General features: G+C 45.0%; 1 protein-coding gene across 1 annotated transcript in view; it reads left to right on the forward strand.

Moving 5' to 3' along the window:
• Positions 1–23,122, forward strand: part of Polr1a (RNA polymerase I subunit A) — a 68,331-nt gene that overhangs the window by 34,295 nt on the left and 10,914 nt on the right. The window contains exons 15-27 of the mRNA XM_027429505.2: positions 7,597–7,746; positions 8,578–8,761; positions 9,871–9,953; positions 10,062–10,220; positions 11,339–11,437; positions 13,449–13,601; positions 15,240–15,322; positions 17,606–17,771; positions 18,666–18,887; positions 19,751–19,965; positions 20,585–20,752; positions 21,797–21,932; positions 22,278–22,435. Of these exons, the coding sequence (XP_027285306.1) occupies positions 7,597–7,746; positions 8,578–8,761; positions 9,871–9,953; positions 10,062–10,220; positions 11,339–11,437; positions 13,449–13,601; positions 15,240–15,322; positions 17,606–17,771; positions 18,666–18,887; positions 19,751–19,965; positions 20,585–20,752; positions 21,797–21,932; positions 22,278–22,435 (1,976 nt within the window). The remainder of the gene's footprint in view (positions 1–7,596; positions 7,747–8,577; positions 8,762–9,870; positions 9,954–10,061; positions 10,221–11,338; positions 11,438–13,448; positions 13,602–15,239; positions 15,323–17,605; positions 17,772–18,665; positions 18,888–19,750; positions 19,966–20,584; positions 20,753–21,796; positions 21,933–22,277; positions 22,436–23,122) is intronic.

Here is a 23,122-nt window from a genome sequence, read left to right on the forward strand (position 1 = left end):
GTTGGCTGTTGGCTTGCTGTATATTGCTTTTATTATGTTGAGGTATGTTCCTGTTATCCCTGATTTCTCCAGGACCTTTATCATGAAGGGGTGTTGGATTTTGTCAAAGGCTTTTTCAGCATCTAGTGAGATGATCATGTGGTTTTTTTTCCTCAGTCTGTTTATATAGTGGATTACATTGATGGATTTTTGTATGTTGAACCATCCTTGCATCCCTGGGATGAAGCCTACTTGTTCATGGTGGATGATTTCTCTGATATGATCTTGTATTTGATTTGCCAAGATTTTATTGAAAATTTTTGCATCAATGTTCATGAGGGATATTGGATAGTTCTCTTTCTTAGTGGTGTCTTTGTGTGGCTTGGGTATCAAGGTTATTGTAGCCTCGTAAAAAGAGTTTGGCAATGTCCCTTCTGCTTCTATTTTGTGGAACAATTTGAGGCATATTAGTATTAGCACTTCTTTGAATTTCTGGTAGAATTCTGCAGTGAATCCATCTGGCCCCGGGCTTTTTTTGGTTGGGAGACTTTTGATGACTACTTCAATTTCATTAGAGGTTATAAGTCTATTTAAATTGTTTATCTGTTCTTGATTTAATTTTGGTAAGTGAAATCTGTCCAGAAAATTGTCCATTTCCTTTAGATTTTCAAATTTTGAGGAATATAGGTTTTCAAAGTATGACCTGATGATTCTCTGGATTTCCTCTGTGTCTGTTATTATGTCCCCCTTTTCATTCATGATTTTATTAATTTGCATGTTCACTCTTTGTTGTTTGGTAAGTTTGGAAAAAGGTTTGTCTATCTTGTTGATTTTCTCGAAGAACCAACTTTTTGTTATATTGATTCTTTGTATTGTTCTCCTAGTTTCCATTTTATTGATTTCAGCCCTCAATTTGATTATTTCCTGGTGTCTGCTCCTCTGGGGTGTATTGGCTTCTTTGTTTTCTAAAGCTTTCAGCTGTTAATTCTCTAGTGTGATTATTCTCCTGTTTCTTCATGTGGGCATTTAGCGCTATGAACTTTCCTCTTAGCACTGCTTTCAAAGTATCCCATAGGTTTGGGTATGTTGTGTCCGCATTCTCATTGAATTCCAGGAAATCTTTAATTTCTTTTTTTTATTTCTTCCTGGACCCATGAATTGTGCAATTGGGTGTTACTTAATTTCCATGAGTTTGTATGTTTTCTGTAGTTCGTATTGTTGTTGAATTCTAATTTTAATGGTCTGATAAGATGGTCTGATAAGACACAGGGGCTTATTTCAAGTTTTTTGTACTTGTTGAGGTTTGCTATGTTGCCAAGTATGTGGTCGATTTTAGAGAAGGTTCCATGTTGTGCTGAGAAGAAGGTAAATTGTTTTGTATTTGGGTGGAATATTCTATAGATATCTTTTAAGTCCAATTGCGCCATAACTTCTATTAGATCTTTTGTTTTTTTGTTAAGTTTTTGTCTGGTGTTTCTGTCGAATGGTGAGAGTGGGGTGTTGAACTCTCCCACTATAAGTGTGTGGGGTTTTATGTGTGATTTGAGTTTTAGTAATGTTTCTTTTACAAATGTGGATTCCTTTGTATTTGGGGTGTTCAGAATTGAGACTTCATCCTGATGGATTTCTCCTGTGATGAGTAGGAAATGACCTTCTTCATCTCTTTTGACTGATTTTAGTTTAAAGTCCAATTTATTGGATATTAGGATTGCTACTCCTGCTTGTTTCTTGGGTCCATTTGATTGGAAAATCTTTCCCCAACCTTTAATTCTTAGGTACCGTCTGTCTTTGAAGTTGAGGTGAGTTTCTTGTATGCCCCAGAAGGAAGGATTCTGTCTTCTTATCCATTCTGCTGATCTGTGTCTTTTTATAGGGGAGTTAAGACCATTAATGTTGATGGATATTAATGACCATTGATTATTGATCATTCTTGTTTGTTTTTGATTTGGTGATGGTGATGAGATTATGTGTGGGATTCTGTCCCTTATTCCTTTTGGCTGTTGGTAAGTTGGGATTATCTATTGCCTATGTTTTTCTGGTTATAGTTAGCTTCCCTGGGTTGGAGTTTTCCTTCCAATACTTTCTGTAGGGCTGGATTGGTGGATATGTATTGTTTGAATATGCTTTTGTCATGGAATATCTTGTTTTCTCCATCTATAATGATAGAAAGCTTTGCTGGGTACAGAAGTCTGGGCTGGCATCCATGGTCTCTTAGTGTAGGTAGAATATCTATCCAGGACCTTCTGGCTTTCAGAATTTCCAAGGAAAAGTCAGGTGTGATTCTGATAGGTTTGCCTTTATAGGTTACTTGACCTTTTTCCTTTGCTGCTCTTAATATTTTGTCTTTGTTGTGTATGTTTGGTGTTTTGATTGTTATGTGGCAAGGTGAGCTTTTGTTTTGGTTCAGTCTATTTGGTGTTCTGTAGGCTTGTATTTTCATTGGTATGTCTTTCTTTAGGTTGGGAAAGTTTTCTTCTATGATTTTGTTGAATATGTTTTCTGCGCCTTTGAGTTGGATTTCTTCACCTTCTATACCTATTATTCTTAGGTTTGGTCTTTTCACAGTATCCCATAGTTCCTGGATATTTTGTGATAGGTATTTGTTGGATTTAAGACTTTCTTTGGTTGATGAATCTATTTCCGCTAGTGTGTCTTCAACCCCTGAGATTCTCTCTTCCATCTCTTGTATTCTGTTGATTATGCTTACATCTGTAGTTCCTGATCGTTTACCCAGCTTTTCTATTTCCAGCATTCCCTCAGATTGTGCTTTCTTCATTGTCTCTATTTCAGTTTTTAGGTCTTGAACTGTTTCCTTGAGAGATTGATATTGATTGACTTGAAGATTGATGTCTTGTATTTTTTGGTTAGTTTTTTTTTTTTTTTTTTTTTTTTTTTTTTTTTTTTTTTCCATTTCTTTAAGGGATTTTCTCATGTCCTCTTTGAGGTCCTCTATCATTTTCCTGAAGATGTTTTTAAGGTCATTCTCTTCTGGTTCATCTTCATTGTGATGTTCAGGTCTTACTGGTGTATGGTTCCTAGCCTCCGGTGGTGTCATATTGGGTTTTCTGTTGTTGGATGTGTTTTTACCTTGTCCTCTTCTCATCCTTTCTTCTGGTGGGTGTAGCAAGAGTTTCTTGCTCTCCTGGTGGGTGTGGGACCAAGGTTCTCTTCTGGTAGATGCAAACAGATCCAATACTCTGTTGTCAGTCCTGTTCTCTTGGATGGAGGTGTCACTGTTCCCCGGGTGTCAGCAGTGTTTGGGAGTGCAGGGTCCTGGGCCAGCGGATGGAGGCGGGGCTGCCTCTGGGTGTTCAGGTGTTCGGAACCTGCTGCCGAACTGGTCCGGCACTCAGGTCGCTTGCGTCAGGTCAAGGCTTACCTTTTTTTATGGCCAAAGAACATTCTGTCGTGTGGACATCCTATTTATTCATTTTTTATTTTTAAGTGTTTTATTTTTAAGTGTTTATTCATTTTCAGTAGAGAATGGATAATTAGGGTTGTTTCCACTTCTTGGGTCGTACAAGTAAAGCTGCAGTGAACTTTTCTACCTCCCACCTCATAAGCATTAGTTTTCAGTTTTTTAGTGTATTACTAAGGTTAGAATCATACTGTAATTCTGTATGTATACTATAGTAATAGAATCATATTGCAATTCTGTGTTTAATTTTTTGAGGAACATCCAAGCTGTTTTTCTTTTCTTTTTTTTTAAAGTTTTTGTTTATTTATTATGTGTGCAACATTCTGCTTCCACGTATATCTGCACACCCGAAGAAGGCACCAGATCTCATAACCGATGGTTGTGAGCCACCATGTGGTTGCTGGAATTGAACTCAGGACCTCTGGAAGAGCAGTCAGTGCTATTAACCTCTGAGCCATCTCTCCAGCCCCCCAAGCTGTTTTTCAAAGTTGACATAGTTTATATTTCTACCAGCAATGTAGATAGATTCACTGTCTTTTAGACAAATGTCTGTTCAAGTTATTTACCCATTTACTATGGTATTTGTCTTTTTAGTGAGTCATAAGATTTTTTATATATTCTGGCCAGTAGCATTATTACATCATGTAAGTGATTCATATTTTCTCCAGTTGTATGGAATACTTTTCTATTTTCTTGTCATTTGACAAAGTTTTAAATTTAGATAAAGTCCAATTTGCCAACTGTTTTGTCACTTGTACTTTTATTGTCACAGCTAACCATTTTATTGGTTTAAGCTGTGCATTTAGGTCTTGGATCCATTGGGTTAACTTTCATTTGTGGTGTAAGATGAGGATCAAAATTCATTCTGGGATATGTATATATGTATTTTTCTCAGCACCAGGTGCTGAGAATATTGATCTTTTCAATTGAATGTCCTCAACACTAGATCTAAAAGCAATTACTTGCAGATATTTCTTTCTGAACTCATTTATATTCCCTCTGTTAGCATGTCTATCTTATTGCCACTGCCATGCTGCTTTGTTTCTATAGCTTTGTAGTGAGCTTTAAGATCAGAATGAGTCTTCCAGCTCTACTCTTCTGTTTTGAGATTGCTTGGCTGAGGTTCTTGGCATTTTGGGGTCAGCTTGCCCTTTTCACTTCTCTCAGCTATGTGCTATCATTTTTATTGTCTAAGTGTCTTTTTTATACGTATCTGTGTGCCTGTTTGTCTGTATGTGCAGCACATGCATTCAGCTGCCCATGGAGATAAGAAGAGGGCATCAGATCCCCTGGAACTGGAGTCATAGGCAGTTAGTTGAGGGCTGCCTGACTAAGGTACTAGGAACTGAATCTGGGTCCCCCACAAGAACAGCAAGGGCTCTTATTCTCTGAGCCATTTGCCCTTGTGTGGTTAAATTTTCTTAAACTGTTTTTAGGGGGTTTTGTGTGTGTGTGTGTGTGCGCGCGCGCGCACGTGTGTGTCGAGGTCAAAGGACAGCTTGCAGGAGTCAGTTCTTTACCATGTGAGTCCGGGAAATCAAGCTCGGGTCTTCAAGTTTAGCAGCAAGCAGACTTAACCTGCTGAGGCATCTTACTGACCCTTCTTCCGTTAAATTGATTCCTGAAGTACTTGATTCGTTTCGGTGCGTTATGTGTGGATTTTGTTGTCAGATTAATTTTTAGACTGTTTGTTGCCAAAACATGGTGGCATTATTGCTCCTGTAGGTTGATCCCCTTCATCTTCACTGGAGTAACATACTAGCTCTGATAATGATAACTGGTAGAATGCTGAAGAACATACTCTATATTCCATGGTTTTGCACTTTCCGCTCCAATCTGAGTGCATTTTGTTTCTTTTCTTACTCGACCTTCCCAGCAAGAACCTCTAATACACTGTTTAGCAGAAATGGCAAAAGTAGGCATCCTTGTCCTGCACCTGATTTTAGGTAGGACCATGTAGACTTTCACTGAGTATGTTAGCAGTGGTTTTGCATAAATGCTTCTTCTTTACCAGGTTGTAAATATTTATTCCTAGTCCTTAGTCTGTGGCGTTTTCTTCGTTAGATGTTCTTTCTATTGTAGGTGAGATAGCGGGCCATCTTTCTGTATGTGAGTGATTAGATATGTCTGTTACCTTACACCAAACTCCAGTTTTGACTGTGTCCAGCCTGGCAGCCCCCACTATCCATATGTTGTTTTGGTTAAGGTGCAGCTTGCGGTAAGCAGCCCAGGGAAGCCTCACTTTCTGCCCCCCCTCCTTACCTCATGCCCCTCATCATACCAGTCTGTAGAGCTGAAGTGTGGGGAGAGTGAGCCTTCTGATTGTCTTCTGCTACAGAAACAGTGTTACCTGCTTTATTTTTATTTCTTACATATTTCTATTTACTTTTAAGTGCACAGGTATTTTGTTTGCTTGTGTATCTGTGCACTACATGTATGCAATGCCTGCAGAGGCCAGAAGAGGGCATCGGATTCCTTGGAGTTACAGGAGGTTAGCTGCCATGTAGGTGCTAGAAATTGAACCCAGGTCCCCTTTAAGAGCAGTCAGTACTCTCAACCACTGAGCCACCTCTCCTACCCCAGTGCCTGCAGCACCTGCCTATTTGCCCCCAGCCTGCTCCTCTGTGGGAATGTGCTTGGCAACCCTCCTAAGCTGGTCCATTGTTGTCCCCAGAGACACCTGCCTCCCTCTGTAGAACACCTGCTTGAGAAAGTGCCTCTCCTGGCCTTCTGTCAACAACTGTTTGCCAAGTGATAACCTTTCTGGTTGACTTAGGAGAGACACCCTGGCCTTTCAGTACTAAAATTAATTCTAGTTACATCAATTTACTTGTGACATTTAGTGCTATAAAAGCTGATTGGCATCAGGTTATGGGCTTATCAGTCTTCCTTATCAGTGTGACATCTGCTCTCTAAGGCATTTACTTTGTTCAGAGTGTAGACCTGGAGTGTATTTATGGCAAATGGACCTGTATTTATTTTCCAAGATTCCTGTGACAATCCTCACCCTACCCCCACCCCAGGGATAGTATTGCAGGATGAGGTCTTTGGGAGATGTTTTAGGTCACAGGAGCAGAATGAATGGAATTAGTGCCCTTGTAAGTCTTCTAAGCACTCTTTCCACCAAGTCGAGAGTAAGATGTCTCTGTTTATGAACTAGAAAGCATGACCCTCCCCAGAGTCCGAGTCTGCCTCATTATGTCCTTTTTTGTTCCTGCAACTACAAGAAGTAAATTCCTATTCATGCTCTGTGCAGTTTAGAGTATTTGGCAATAATAGCCTAAGGCAGAACACATCAAAACCTACCAGATACTGTCCTTCTCACTAGGCTAAGCCTCTCTACCCATCCTTCCTGCTCCTTGCCCTGAAACGCATGATCTAGGCTCTGACTGCTCTGGTTCTCACCACCACTGGCTGAGGCCTCCCCTGACTACCTTATTAAAATCACGGTGCCCTCTTGTTCTCTGTGGTTGAGTTGCCTTTCCTTGTTCTGTTTTCCTCGAGAGCACGGACCCCCTAGGGAGTTGGGGCTCCAAGGAGTTTCCCCTTCTCCTCAGTGCCTGGCTCGTAGCAGTTGATAGGTAATTGCCAACTGAATGAATGTATCTTGTGTGAAGGCTGTGAACAAGCAGTACTAGACTGCAATGTGCTCGTCAGTGTATGCCCTACACCAGGGCACCCCAATCCCTGGTGCCTCACTGTGCAGCCTGTTGGTCAGTTAGATGTTTCAGGCCTCCCGCAGGAAGCTCCTTAGTCAGTTCTCCGCTGTGGCCCTGCCTTGAGAGTCCAAGCTCTTGTGCAGAGAGGAAGTTACTAAACACAGTAGTAATTGTCACTGTTTGAGGATGACTGAGGAATGTGTCTCAGATTTTCATTTTTTAGCAGGTGAGGATTATTAGAAGCCCCACCATCTCTCTCAACTTTGCTCTTTGCTTCTGTTATTTTGCCACATTTCCAGATACTGATCCCAAAACAATTATCCTTCCTTTGGCCTGTTCAGAAATCAGAGATTTCTCACTTTAGGATGAAGTATTTTAGGGAATAAAAATCCTAATGAAGTTTTAGTATATTTTTGGCATACTTGATTTCAGAGGACCTGATTGCCTTACTGTGCCTTGAGAGCATGAGAAATGGCAATATGAGGCAGATGGTCCTAAAAGAGTAGTTATCTCTTCTCCTTCCATCATCTCTTTCTCCAGGTTGTGTCAACCCTTCTCATAAACATAATCCCAGAGGACTACAGCCCCCTGAATTTATCTGGAAAGGCAAAAATTGGCAGTAAAGCCTGGGTGAAGGAAACTCCACGGCCTATTCCTGGCTTTGACCCTGACTCCATGTGTGAGTCCCAGGTATGACTGCTCTTTATAAAGTTGATTTCTATTCCTGTTGGTAGATTGACTTAAAACAAATCCAGAAACTGATGCTGTGCCTCAGAAGACAGTTTTGTCCAATGTGGTATCCACCTTTGTTTAAGAGTGGGAGGGTTGCTCTGTGCCCTCTGGCCCTCAGTATGAAACACCTGCTGATTTGGGAAGGCTTCCCAAAAGCTGGTGCTGATTCTGCAGTGCTTACAATGTAGAGGCCATGTTTTCTTTTAAAATCGCTGAGTGGTTTCCATTAACCAAATGCCTGCTCCAAACATTCAGAACCAGGCTTAGGGAAGGCCTGGTGGTCACCCGCAAGTGCGTTGTGGCTGTGAGAACACACCAACACCAAACATTTACAAGGCCTCTATGTGTTCTTGGTGAACACATAGTCTGCAGCTGACTGTATATTTTTAACAGGGCTTGCTTTCCTCTGTCTCTCTCTCTCTTCCCCCTTTCTTTTTCCTGCGGTGTTGGGTACTGAACCCAGGGTTCCCTGCGTGCTTAGCATGAACCCCATCCCCTGCCCTGTGCTGGGACTAACAAATGTCCTGTGTAGACCCAGAACAGCTACTTTTTCCCTGTATAGATGAACAGCTTACTGTGTGCAGTTAATAACTTAGCCAGTGTATGTTCATCTCCGTTTTTAAAGTATGTGTTAGTTTCACATTTTCCCTCCTTTTTTTCCCTGAAGGATTTGAGGCAGGCCACAGTAGAGGGACATACACAATAAAGCTAATAATACTTGACTTGTGTGGGTGACTCCTCCAAGAGATGTCCCCTGCAGCCTGGCATTGGTGACCTCTCCCTACACAGGTGATCATCAGGAAAGGGGAGCTACTCTGCGGAGTGCTGGACAAGGCACACTATGGGAGCTCAGCCTATGGCCTGGTTCACTGCTGCTATGAGATCTACGGGGGTGAGACCAGCGGCAGGGTTCTCACTTGCCTAGCCCGCCTCTTCACTGCCTACCTGCAGCTCTATAGAGGTTTCACCTTGGGTAAGTACTAGGCTTATGACGCTGGCTCTGCTAACCCTGCAGAATGGCATCTAAGCCACTTTCTTGGTGCATGTTTAGGCTCTTCCCTTCAGTGCAATTCATCCTGTCTGATTTTCCACGTATACTGTTCTTTTTCCCACCACAGCACAGAGCAGTCCTTCCTGTCCTGTCCCTTTCTTCACCCCACCCTTTATGATAGAAGAAGCTCCTACACCCAGCTCACAAGTGGAGACCAGATGTCTCCAACTGTCATGCTGGTAGCTTTGCAAACACGTGGCACAAATAGGAATGGCTCAAGCGCACCAATGATCCATGTGCCACAAAGCTGATAGAGGAAGCAAGGCCAGGCTAGGAGGGAGTAGAGCTTTGAGTGAGGGCTGGCTAACCTCATTCTAGCTCTATTTAGAAAAAGGTCATCATTACAAGGATGGCCTGGATGTGGCCTCATAGCAGGGCCTATGGTTTTGGCTTCCATGGAGAGGAATTTTTTCTGCTCAAATATAATCTTCAGAAACCTCCAGGTTTCCAGGCTGTTGTACTGGGGTTCCAGGTGTTTGTTCTAGTTTTTAAATAGTCTGTTGTTGCCTTCCCACTCAAACTATGGCTGGGGTATTCTTAAATCTGAAGCATTCACAGGTAGAAGCAAAATAGCATTGGATTGAAAAGAAATTACTGTTTCTGAGGCAGTGCTGAGAACTATTTGCTGTCCACAGTTGACATGGGTGTGTACTTGCATATGTACATATTCACAGCTGTACGTAGGGCTTCTGGATACTCACTGTCAGTCTCTCTTCTGCCACTGAACAGATTTTTATCCAAAATACCTAGCCTTTTCATCCCACACAGATTTAGCCAGCTTCTGGCTAAAAGACACATTTGTAAATCAAGTCTAGGCTTACTTTCTACTCATGTACTTCAATTTTGGAGCTTTGATTTTATTGCTTACGAAATGTGTAGGCTTTCTTAAGCATGCACTGATGTTATATCACTCGTCCAGAGCTTCCTGTATCTGTGACTCTGAGCTTTGGATCTGAGCATCACCAAGTTTACAAGCCAGGGAGACTTTAGGCTTGGGGCCTGTTGAACTTACTATCTGTTTGACTTTGCAGGTGTAGAAGACATTTTGGTTAAACCAGATGCAGATGTAAAGAGACAGCGCATAATTGAAGAGTCCACCCAGTGTGGGCCCCGGGTAAAGAAGAGGGTTGGGAGGTTGTAACCTGCTGTCCAGAGGCCAGTTATCTTACAGACTAAAAACCACATCCTTGGCTACCCTGTCCTGTTCCTTTCTTCATTCTAGGCTGTCAGGGCTGCATTGAACCTGCCAGAAGCTGCATCATGTGATGAGATCCAAGGGAAATGGCAGGATGCCCATCTGGGCAAAGACCAGAGGGATTTTAACATGATTGATATGAAGTTCAAGGAGGAAGTGAACCATTACAGCAATGAGATCAACAAGGTTAGCCTAGCCATAAAATGCACAGATTCCATCTTTTTGAATGCTGGTTTTTGTTGATTTGTTTTTAATTACATCTTGATTCTCACCCTGGACCCTTTAGAGCAGTCTATTTAACAACTAAGTAGGTGAGGTTTGGAGTTGGGTAGATAGACTCCATCTTTGTGAAGAGCTCAGGGTCTCATTCTCTCCATTAGAGTTCTGGAAGGCCTTGGGTTCATGCTAAAAAGGGAACACTTTTTGCGACATTTCTAAATGTGTTTGCTTTGGAGTTGCTGCATTAAAGGGGACTAAAGAAGGAAGCTGGGCTGTAGAGCCACTCCACTATAGTACATGAACAGAATGAAGGGGCAGAAGCCATAGCTGCTTACTTAGTAGAGCCAGGAGTGAATGCCTGCCTTCAAGTTCATGTTGTGCTTTGTACTTGCTGTGTGACCTTATGTAAGTGGTGTGACAGAGCTCCTAGAAGCAGGACACCCAGGACACCTCCGTAAGTGGTGTGACAGGACTCCTAGAAGCAGGTGTGTGAGGAGCCCTGCTTCACAGTGCTTGTAGAGAGGGTTAGGCGCATGTACAGTGCCAAGCCCAACCTGTGGCAGTTCAGGAGGAGAGGGGAATCTGCCTAGGTTGAGGTCACAGCTTGCTTCTCCCTGTGCTCCTGCTCCAGAGCCTGAACTCCCTACCCCGTGGTTTTGAGGAGGAGCCAGCATGGCTTCCACTCTGCCTGATAGATGCCTGAGGAAAGACAGGACAAGGCTATCATGCAACATCAGAGTTTGTCTGTGGGTCCCCTTCCTGCCTTACGGCATTCATTTGGTGGCCTAGGAGATAACTTTCCTCAATAGAAGTTTTTATTCAGAGGGCCTTCTAGTACAGCCTGGGAAAGCAGGAGCCTTGTCCACCAGGGTTGAGAGAACACATCTTAGAATAGCTTCTTGTCCTACAGCTCCCACTTCCTGCACTCTGCCCCGCCTGTGTTGACTCGGGTGTCTGGATCCTCAGGCAAAGGCTGAAACAGATTCAGAGCCCATGTCTTTGTCCCCCAGGATGTCTTTACCTTTTGAATGTGGAATTTCAAAAAAAGATGAAGTCACTGACCAGTGTGCTGATTTAATCCACAGGCATGTATGCCTTTCGGCTTGCACAGACAGTTCCCTGAGAACAACCTGCAGATGATGGTGCAGTCAGGAGCCAAAGGGTCAACTGTGAACACGATGCAAGTATGAGCAAAAGTACCTTATCCAGTGTGCCAGAGGGGTGGGCTGCTGTCAGGAGTCAGCTTTCTGGTTCATTTCTGATTTCAAAACATCTTCAATCCATATAAAATACATCTGAGAAGACTGAAAAACACTAACGCATATAGACACCATGGAGGTGTATTCTAACATGCATTGTGCTGCATATATGCATGTGTTATGTCTGCACACTGTGTGTCTATGTAAAATTTCACTAGAGATCTTGATGTTGAAATGAGGAGATGGCTCAGTAGATAAAGTTTGTGCTTCACAAGCCCAAGGACCTGAGTTCAGATCTCCAGAACCCACAAAAAAAAAAAAAAAAAAAAAAAAACACAAAAAGCTGGCAGTGGTAGGGTAGGTGCCTTCTTGGAGGGCAGGAAGGGTGGGGGCGGACGACAACGACAGACACAGATGGATGGATGACACACATGATGGCGACACATCCCTGAAGTTCATTGGCAGCCATCCTAACCAAATTAATTGTTTCGAAGTTCAGTGAAAGACCCTGTTTTAAAACATAAAGGTGACAAGAGATTGAGGAAACGCCACCGTCACACTCTGGCCTTCGCAAGGACATACATGTTTTCATGCCTGCACTTAACATGCACACACACAAGCTTTTCTTTTTTCTTTTTTGTAGTATCATTCCTTTTCTTCAACATTTTTTTAATTTATTTTTTATATTCCAATCCCAGTTCCCCCTCCCTCCTCTCCTCCCACTCCCTCTACTCCCCCCTCCTCCCATCTGCTCCACGGAGAGGGTAAGGCCTCCCCTAGGAAGTCTACTAAATCTGTCTCATCATCTCATTGAGGTAGGATCAAGGCACCCCCACACACACACACACACACCCCTGTGTCTAGGCGAGGCAAAATGTCTTTCCATATAGAAAGGGCTCCACTAAATTAGTTTGTGCATTAGACACACACACAACTTATGATTTTGCATGATCTACTTTTTTCATTTACTGTTGTATTATAAGCATTCTTCTAAGGATTGTTGAGTCTCATTATCTTCCCAGAGTTCCTTGGTACTATGGAGGCATTTTCAAATCTTAGTGCCTGTTTTAGTGTAGGTTTTTCATTTTCAATCCTGATGACCTTGAGAGACTCTTAAGGGACATGTGCCATTGTTCAGTAAGCACCAAGACACAGGGTGGGCTTAAAGGCTGAACACCTTGCCAAAGCCCATTCTAACTAAAGGAAAATACAGATACATCCCCACAGGAGTATCACATACAGTTTCCTAGGCATACAGACGAGTGGGTTGACTTCTCTCTGGCTCTAGGATTAGTTTTTCCTGTGGACTTCCATTTCCCCATTGGAACTTTTCTTGGTTAGGTTTTTATTGCTGTGATAAAACACAGGGACCAAAAGCAGCTTGGGGAGGAGTTTATTTCATCTTGCAACTCTCAGGTCATACTCAATGGGTAAGAGAACTCAAGTAGAAACTCGAGGCAGGACCTGGAACAGAAGCTATGCAGGATACTACTTACTAACTGGTCCCCCTGGCTTGCTCAGCCTGCTGTCTTATTCAACTCGGGACAACCTGCTCAGGGGTGATACTGCCCCCAGTGAGCTGGGCCCACCCACATTAATCATTAATCATTAACAAAGAAGATACACTACAGGCTTGCTTCCAGGCAATCTGATAGAGGCATTCTCTCAATTAAGGTTCCTCTGCCCAGATAGTTGTAGCTTATAGAAAGTTGTCAAAAAACCAACCAGGTCCTTCCAGATAGAACATGATGATTACGAGTCACAGCTTCTTTTCTAACTAAGCATCACTTGTTCTCAACTGTCTCCAAATGGGAAAAACAAGCCAGAGCCAACTTTTTCTTGAAATGTGCTTCCATGACTCATTTAAACATCTAGTTGGCCTTCTAGATCTATTTCCAAATGCTTTTCTTGAAGGAAAGCTAGAAGTTCTGTTCAGAGAAGTGCCGCTTAGTACTCACAGAATCCTCTGAGTGTCGTTTGTGTTTCCTTTCTTCAGATCTCTTGCCTGCTGGGCCAGATCGAGTTAGAAGGTCGGAGACCCCCACTGATGGCATCTGGCAAGTCACTGCCCTGCTTTGAGCCTTATGAGTTCACCCCCAGGGCTGGTGGCTTCGTCACTGGAAGGTTCCTTACCGGTATCAGGCCTCCTGTATGTGTATTTTTAGTATTTTCCCTCAGTTTTAGACCTAGTAGTGGTGACCTTATCAATAACAGTCTAAGAACAGTCAAGTGAAAAATGGTAAAGGCTAGACCACAGGTTCCAAGAACACATAGGCACCACATGGCGATCACCATTGTGATACTACAGCTTGCAAAGTGCCAGCATGTAGTAGGCATGTTATAAATGTTTAGTGGTAAAATGAAAAGATGGAGTCAGATGTGGTGGCTCATCCTGCAATCCCAGTATTTGCCAAGGAAGGAGGATTGTCATGTTTGAGTCCAGCCAAAGCTGCATAGCAAGTCCTTGCCTCAAAAGAAAAATAAAAAGAATAGCTTGATCTTGGCCTCACCCTTGGCTGTGATGTAGCCTCTCTAAGACAGTTCTTTGCTGCTTCAGATGTAACTAGGAGCATGATGGAGATTAAATTAAAATTTTATGAAGTCCCCAATTTCCATTCCCTCCCCTCCCTCCATAATAGTGGGACATCTGTAGAAGGTACCTAATTCTGCTTCAGCAAATGCATTCCTTTTGCATGTTAGTACCTTGGTTCCATGGTGTCGTGCATGTCTAAAAGAATGCCAGATCTAGAGGGGACTATTCCAAGGTTGCCAACTACTCCACTGACTCCACACAAGCATTCCCAGGGTCATCCACAGCCTATAGGCAAGAGATAGTAGTAGCTTGATGTAGACTATTTCAAATTCTGAGAGTTAGAGGCCAGCCTGGTCTACATAGTGAGTTCTAGGACGTCCAGAGTTACATAATAGAGAGACCCTGTCTCAAAAAAAAAAAAAAAAAGAAAAGAAATCATTGTAGTAGATAGTGTTCAGAATTCCCATAATGTAATAATGTAATAAAACAGAGTAGAGTGGTAAAGAAAATAGTCTTGTCCTATGTAATAAGGGATGAGATAGTACCATAAAGTTGCCTTGAGTTCTTTCTCTTTCTCAGTGTGTTTGCATGTATGTGTGTGCATGTTTGCTGATGGATGTTGTAAATGTATTCTTCCTGTGTTGAAAGTCAAAATTTTGGAAAAGCTATATAGACAATAATATTTCAAATTCTGACTCCCATCCTTTAGTGTATCAAGAAATCATTGAGCTGGGTGTGTGAGCTGTCATATAGCTCACACTGTAATCCCAATTATAGCTCATAACTGTAATCTCAATTAGTCAGGAGCCTGAGGCAGGAGGATGACAGATTCAAGGTCAGCTTGCACTACATATGAAGGAAGCCCTTATATCAAACCAAAGAGAAGTTTGGGAAACACCTTAACTGCCGAATCCAAATATGGGATTTATAGGATGGTGTTGAGCATCAGCATTGCTTCTCTCTGGAAATGTGGCATGAAGTGTCTTGAGGATGACATAGTGCATAGGGCTTTCGGCTCCTGCTGCTTTTGATCCACACGTCCCTCTACCTCAGGCAGGGAAGAGAGAGAGACCCTAAGGGACCACAGAAGTGTTTAGGAGCCATTGGGCTTGTGAAAGCTAGGGTTCTATGATGTAGGAAGGGAGCAGTCTGTGTGGCTAGGAAAGGGTGCATGGGGGTGGCACCTGAGTGGCCCTCTAGGGAATACACTATGCTCAGTGCCACCTCTGAGGTTTGGCTCCCACATTTCCATAGGAGTTCTTCTTTCACTGCATGGCGGGACGAGAAGGTCTGGTGGACACAGCTGTCAAAACCAGCCGATCTGGCTATCTCCAAAGGTAAAAGCGCCTGTAGCCTCTGGTGGGTGGGGTTGGTTTCCCAGGACTTTGCACCTGTCATGTGTCATGAGAATTCTTTGGATGATATAATCTCTTTTAAATGACTCCATGTGTGGCCTGCAACAGAAAGTAGCACAGAGTATTTCTGCATTACTGATGGAGCATGCCCTCAGAGGTTTACACAGTAGGCCTGTATTCTGCAGGTCTTCTACAAGTGCCCAACCTGTGTGCTGCCTGTACTTCAAAATATCTTTTAACACAGCCCAAAACAAAATTGTAACCTAGACATTATGAAATTCTTTATGCATATATAAAGCTCGGTTACCCAGTTCCCAGGGGTGAGCTTTGTAGATGACAACATGATCAGCAGGGTCAAAAGGTTGTACATGTCTGGTTGGCAGTGGTGAGCTTGTCCTTTGTTTGAGAGGCTCAGCAACCTGGGATAAGCAGAGTACCCTAGTAAGAGGTGTCTCCCTGGGAGGCCACCAGCCAAGACCTTTTCTTTCCTCTCTGGTGGAAAAGGTTAGGTCGTGTACCTAGCCTTGTTATGGAGATGGGGGGACTGGATTTTAAACCTAGACAAGTCCAACTCTAGGGAGCAGTCATACAGGCAGCAGATCCCTGCATTCTCTTGTCCATGCACATCGCTGTCCCAAGTCTGTCCCTGCTCTCCCCCTCCACAGTGCAGAGTGGGAGGTTCAGTCTCTGGGGATTTTTGTCATGGTTCTTTCTGAGCTCGCTTCTGAGAATGATAGAAATGGAGTGCACGGAGACCCCATACTTCTTCAGCTGTTCTGCTGAGCACTGGGGGACAGGGGGACAGTCAGCATGGGTCCTCCATGTCTTTCCCTCAAAGCTTTGCTCACTGGTTACTGCTTTGACATTTCTCCTGTTTCTGAACTCAGACTTGCCAAGCCTGCATATCCTGTTCTGGTCTCTTCCTCCTTGACTCAATGGCAGTAGAGTAGGGAGGACAAGAGTAACATTGAGGTGGACACACTCCCGAATGGCCTGTTGGTAAGAAGCAGATCTGCAGAGCTGGCAGTGCCCAAGCAGGTCAGGGAAGTCAGGTCGGTCCCCTTCCTTCCCAGGAACTGGCCTAACCAATTCCTTCGTATGAGCAGATGTTGGGCCTCCGTTCACCGTCAATTGTTCAAGGATGCATGTGTAGTGTAAGAAAAACTGGGAAGCACATGAGCAGTGAACTCTGGGAAAGGTAGAATCTAATCATGGGACCCTATAGAAATAAGAGTAAACAGCAGGGGGGGGTGTCGGAGGCTCTGGCTGAACAGAAGAGCAGCAGCCATTGGGGCAAAGGTGCATACCTCACAGGGTTCACCTGCCAGTGGGAACTCGTAAAGGCTCAGGAGTGAGGAAGCACTGTGCAGGCTTCAGGTAGGGGAGGTGGGGAAGGCAAAGAACTGCTCGCTGAAGTTTTCAGGCCTGAGAGGCAGCACAGATCCAAGTTGATGGGAAGCAGAAAGAGCATTGTAGCAGAGAGGGCAATGTGGCTGCCTGTGATGTGACAGCAGGAGATCCCCAGCAGGCATGGCAGTGGGCTGCTGGAGATAAGACCCGAAGCTCAGGGAACAAGTCTAGAGACGATCCTGTAAGGCCAGCATAGCAGAGGGCCAAAGACTGGTATCACCACCATGTGTAGTAAAAGGAAAGCTGGTGCTTGGCCTAGCTTGCAGTACATCATGAAAACTGGTGGCCAAAACTGAGCTCTGCCCTTCCAGCTTGGGTTGGATGTTGGAGGAGAGACAATAGGGTCTTGGGAAACTGCAGTAGACTTTTGAGTTGTAACCAGGACAAAAAGCAAGAGAGGGTGAAGGAGAGAGACAGCTACCACTAGAGTACTGAAGATGAAGGCTTTCAGATTAAGGACGTCATGTCAGCATTTAGTTCCTAAGGATGCCCCTTGTTATCTTGGCAGTCTCTACACCAACATTCTCTTTCCTTTGCCTGCCATGATTCTAAGGCTGCCCTTAGAACTCTGAGATACAGGAGAGTGGAAGGATGAGGAGCAGCCCCAGCAGCCAAGCTTGATGGGAGCCTGGATCTGGGAGTATGGCAGCCAGACCACTGAGGTGGTCTCTTCCTGGAAAATTGACAGGAAATGTAGCCTCTTGCTAAGGGATGCTAGATCCCAGGGCCTGGGCACTGGAAGTTGTGTTTATCTGAAACAGTAGTCCCCTTCCTTCTCCTTTACTGTCACTGTTCTCTCAGAGCCCCCTGGGAGGTGTTTGCCCTGTGGGCACTGAGCAGGGTGTGTCCTCACAGGTGCATCATCAAGCACCTGGAGGGGCTGGTCATCCAGTATGATCTGACAGTCCGTGATAGCGATGGCAGTGTGGTACAGTTCCTGTATGGGGAGGATGGCCTGGACATCCCCAAGACACAGTTCCTGCAGCCCAAGCAGTTCCCCTTCCTGGCCAGCAACTATGAGGTAAGGTCAGGTTACTATGAGGTAAACTCTTGTGCCTGTGGGTGATGGCTAGAGTCCCGTTACTCCATCCATGTGACCATTGAGAAAAACTGGAAGTTTGTAAAGCCCCACCAGTGTCCTGAAGCATTTTATATCTTCAAAGCTCCTGCTTAAACCAAGGCCACATGAGGTCATGGCAGCACATGTGTATCGATGGGGTCAGGGGGCCTTCAAGTGAAACACATAGCAAGCGCTCTTAGTTCTTGCTGCAGTCTAGGGCTGTAGCCGCACTCTACAGTGCTGAGGAAACTAAATGCTGAGCTATGGTAGCCAGCTGGTGAGAGGCAGAGCAAGGGGTTTAAACACAGACCTACTTTACATACATCTGTAACTTTTATATTCCTTAATGCCAAGAAATGGCCATCACTGTGGACTGAACAGTTACTCTGAAACCATCATGAGCTGTCCAGGAGTTAGTGGTTTTTGTTGTGGTGGTTTTGTTTGTTTTGTTTTCTTTTCAAGACAGGGCTTCTTTGTGTAGCCCTGGCTCTCCTGGAACTCTGTAGTCCAGGCTGGCCTTGAACTCACAGAGATCCTCCTGCCTGTGCCTCCCAAATGCTGGGATTAAAGGGTGCTACCATCACTGGGCCAAGACTTAGTTCTGATGGCAGGATTAAGATCCCACTCTTGGCTGGGCTCTTGTCTTTATTGCACCTGTCTCAGTACCTGGACCTCTTCCCAAGGCTGCCCTGAATGAGCTGCTCTCTCTCCCCATAGTGAGGACTTTATTCACCAATGGGTGTTTGATCCTCCAAGAGGTGTCCTGAGGACTCTTATGTACCTTGGGTGCCTTAAGTTATGCAGTGTGGCCCACCTTTCATGTTGTCATCCTACCTGTGTGGTTTGTTTGTTTAGGTGATAATGAAATCCAAGCATCTTCATGAAGTTTTAGCCAGAGCAGATCCCCAGAAAGTGCTCCGCCACTTCAAAGCCATTAAAAAGTGGCATAGCAAGCATTCCAATGCCCTGCTGAGAAAAGGTGCCTTCCTGAGTTTTTCCCAGAAGATTCAGGCAGCTGTGAAAGCCTTGAACCTAACGGGCAAGAACCAGAATGGCCGCAGCCCAGAAACCCAGCAGGTAACGTGGGGAGGCTGTGTCTTTAGTGCCTGGCATGTTCCGGCCTCAGCTAGAGGAAGGATAAGTTGCTCCGTAATAAAGAACGCTACTAGTCAAGATGCCAGTGGCAGCCATGTGAGAACATAACTAGGAGACTCATTAAAGAGTGTGAGTAGTAGGGCTTGAGGGGATTACTTGGGCTGGTGGCATGAAGGGTCAGGGAGACTAGAGGGAGGGTAGCTGTGAGCAGAGCTCTGGGTAGAGATCTGTTAGAGAGAGGGCCAGCCTAGGTTGGGGAGAGGGGTGCTAACTAGCATTTGGTAGTCACCTCACTCCTAGTGTTGTGGTTGCCTGGGGCAATTACTCGCCTCTTATCATTCCATGATCATGACACTGCCCATTTGATTCCAAAGGAGTCCCAGTTGGACAGTAAATAATGATGTCATGACCCTACTGTGCTTCAGACAAGCCAGGATGAATTATGAATTGCCAAAAGCATTCTAGTCAACAGCATGCCTTGGGACAGAGTCTGTTCCCCTGTTTTAAGTGTTGAGGTAGTTCTTACCTCACCACAGCCAGGTTTCTGCCTTGCATTTTTCTTTCATCCAAAGCCAACCCTTTGAGTCTTTTTTTTGGGGGGGGAGGAGGGGGGATTCGAGACAGGGTTTCTCTGTATAGCTTTGGAGGCTGTCCTGGCACTTGCTCTGGAGACCAGGCTGGCCTCAAACTCACAGAGATCCGCCTGCCTCTGCCTCCCGAGTGCTGGGATTAAAGGCATGTGCCATCACCTCCCAGCTCCCTTTGAGTCTCCTTGTACCACTCGCTATGTGTGGAGTTGGTGATGCCCTCCCATCTAGCTAAAATGCATGTTGCCATGTGTTCAGATGTTACAGATGTGGTATGAATTAGATGAGCAGAGCCGATGGAAATACCAGAAGAGGGCCGCTCCTTGTCCCGATCCTAGCCTGTCTGTGTGGCGCCCAGACATCTTCTTTGCCTCTGTGTCTGAAACATTTGAAAAAAAGATTGATGACTACAGTCAGGAGTGGGCAGCCCAAACAGAGAAGAGTTACAAGAAATCAGAGCTTTCTCTCGACAGGTGAGGACATTGATCAGTGCCATTGCGTATGGGCCACCTGACCCACTCCAGAAGAGGAAGGCAACTTCCACTTGCAACCCAGAAGGTTTTGCCTTCAGAAGCACCTAGAAGAACATGTATGGACATGTAGCTCTATGACATCCTCCACATGTGCCCTGCCCTCCACCCGTAGTTGCTCATACACATCCCAGTTTGTTGAGCCCCTTCCGTGTAAGACAGTGGTTGTTGCTAATGGGCCAGCCATCTGGGAAGGATGGTTAGTTAGTACATTGCACGGTTGGTTATACAGTGCACACGTGTGAGGTGATCTCCACAGCCAGGTGCACACCTCTAACTCTGACTGCTTGGTAAACCTGAACCTATTTCCAGGTTGTTCAGCAGGAAGTGTAAGCCTTCTCCAAACTTCTCTTGCTAGTGGGGGAGGGGATATGAATGGTCCCCAAAATAACCACTGCTCAGAGGCTTGTTTACTGACCTGACAAGGACAGGTGATGTTCTTGTGGCAAACCTGAACAATTCAAACAAGGAACCAGCTAGGGCTTTGTGTTTCTGGTTTCTGGTGGTGTGGTGGACAGTCTGATACTTGTTCTTCATTCCTGCTGTCCCCTTATGTCTCCAGGCTGAGAACCTTACTGCAGCTGAAGTGGCAACGCTCACTGTGTGACCCAGGCGAGGCTGTTGGCCTACTGGCCGCCCAGAGCATCGGGGAGCCCTCCACACAGATGACACTGAACACCTTCCACTTTGCAGGCAGAGGCGAGATGAATGTCACCCTGGGTATTCCAAGGTATGGGGCACAAGGTTGTAGCTGTGCAGCTGTGAGGTCTGCTGTAATGCTCCTGGAAAAGGAGTTATTTTATGAGAGGGACAGGGAAGGGGAGCTAGTGAGTGAGAGATTAGGTCTCTTCTTTTGTTTTTTGTTTGTTTGTTTGCTTGCTTGTTTGTTTTTTCGAGACAGGGTTTCTCTGTGGCTTTGGAGACTGTCCTGGTACTTTGCTCTTGTAGACCAGGCTGCTCTTGAACTCACAGAGATCCTCCTGCCTCTGCCTCCCGAGTGCTAGGATTAAAGGCGTGTGCCACCAACGCCCTGCTAGAGATTAGGTCTCTTCTAAGTAAGGATCCCCAGTTGAAATTCTGGAGTATATTCGGAGCCTGAGTAGTTTCTGTTTAGGATCTCTGTTTATCCCCCTGCCACTTCCTTCATCAGGTCAGCGGAGATCCTTGTAAGACCACACGCAAGGAAGTGTTAACACTACCACAGTGCCCCCTGGTTGCCCGACTCCAGGAGTGCCATTCCTACAGCCAAGGCCCTTTAGGGACATATTCATGCGCTGTAGTGTGATGATTGCTGGGGAAGCATCAAGTTTGGGCCCACACTCCTGGTGTTCACTCGGTGGTCATTCCATTTTCTGACAGATTGACTCTGGGTAGCTCCCCAACTTCCCAACATGAGGGTTCTCTCCCGTGACTGCAGGAGGCTGAGCCCAGAGACTAAGTGGTTAAGGGTGGCGCGGCTCAGTAAGAATGCTGAGGGCTGGTTAGTCTTTGCTCCATCTCTCATCCGTTTGGTAAGCTCTAGCTACTGAATGCTGAGATTGGTGAAGGAAGCAAGCCTTAGATATAACTCTGCACATGAGGAGCCAGTACTGCAGGGAAGAATCTGGCAGATTTCCAGATCTGGAAGAATCTGGAAATATGATAAATTATATTTCCCTGTAATATCCAAAGACTTCTCATACCACAGATGAACTCTGCCATCTTTTTTAAAAAGAGGTTTCCAGCAAACAAAATCTGGTTATGTCTGATGAGATGTGTCCTTATTCTTTGACAGACTGAGGGAGATTCTCATGGTTGCCAGTGCCAACATCAAGACACCCATGATGAGCGTGCCTGTGTTCAATACCAAGAAAGCATTGAAGAGAGTGAAGAGCCTAAAGAAGCAGCTCACCAGGGTGTGCCTGGGGGAGGTAACTGTCTTTGTACAGGGTTTCACACTGGGTGGAGACCTAATCCTGCATCCTCCTACCCCAGTAGAGCAGCCTGCTGGCAGCTGAGCCCCAGACTTCCACCAGGGAGATAGATGCTATCTGTGCCAGGTGCTAAGCAGAAAGAAGCTTTTAAGATCATTGCGAATTCCAGAGTCTCTGCCTGAAGAATGCAGTAAGAGCACTCCCCGAGTTAACTTAGCACACTGCAGGAGGCTCACACTCTGGAAGTGCTTTCTAGGCTATGCACTCTCCAGCAGAGCTCACCACGGTTTCTTTGAAGTCTGAGGCCTGAATGGGTCACACTGTCTGTTCATCTGATTCCAGGTATTGCAGAAAGTGGACGTCCAAGAGTCCTTTCATATGGGAGAAAAACAGAACAGATCCCGGGTCTATGAGCTCCGGTTTCAGTTTCTGCCGCATGCATATTACCAGCAGGAAAAGTGCCTGAGACCTGAGGACATCTTACACTTCATGGAAACCAGGTCAGCACTCAGCTGTGTTCATCTTTGACTTTGCCCATGAAGTACTCCTGGCATGAGACCATAAAGGAAGTATTTTACAAAACAGTAGGCCCTGCCACCTAATATGGAACCCTCACCCCAATCTGGGCCTGTTAGTGTGGCCCTCTGAGTCAGCTTGTCTGGGATTGATGAGTCCTCTCCAGCTTATGGTGTCGCGATCTGGAAGGACCTGTCCGGAAGCAGACCGTTCACAGTGATGCTCCGTGGTGCAGACAGCACATGGTGCAGAGCTGTATGCTGCAGGATCCCAGGCTGTCATGTGGCTCCTTGTTATTTCTAGTCTGCTGATAGGGACTTTAAGCCACTTCTGTAGATAGATACTCCCTGCTGAGAAATTCTGGTTTCTATCCTCTAGGGAGAATGAACTTCCTTTTTCTCTCAAGTTCAAGTTACTGCTGGGTGTTTGAAAGCTCAGGCCATAATGCTGAGTGTCCACGGTCGGAGAGTGGGAAGATTTACTCACTGACCTGATGGTGGTGAAGCAGGTTCGCAGGCCACTGGCAGAGTGTGGAACCTATTTCAGGAGGTTGGCAAGAATGTGGGCCAGGGTGCCCATATCTTCTGATTTCAAACATGAAAGGCTTGTCTCCTCTTGCTGTCTTGTTACATGCTTTTGCTTTGGGTAGGGAGAGGGAGAAAAAGAAAACC

Source organism: Cricetulus griseus, chromosome 8 (assembly GCF_003668045.3).
Source record: "Cricetulus griseus strain 17A/GY chromosome 8, alternate assembly CriGri-PICRH-1.0, whole genome shotgun sequence".
NCBI classification, from domain to species: Eukaryota; Metazoa; Chordata; class Mammalia; order Rodentia; family Cricetidae; genus Cricetulus; species Cricetulus griseus.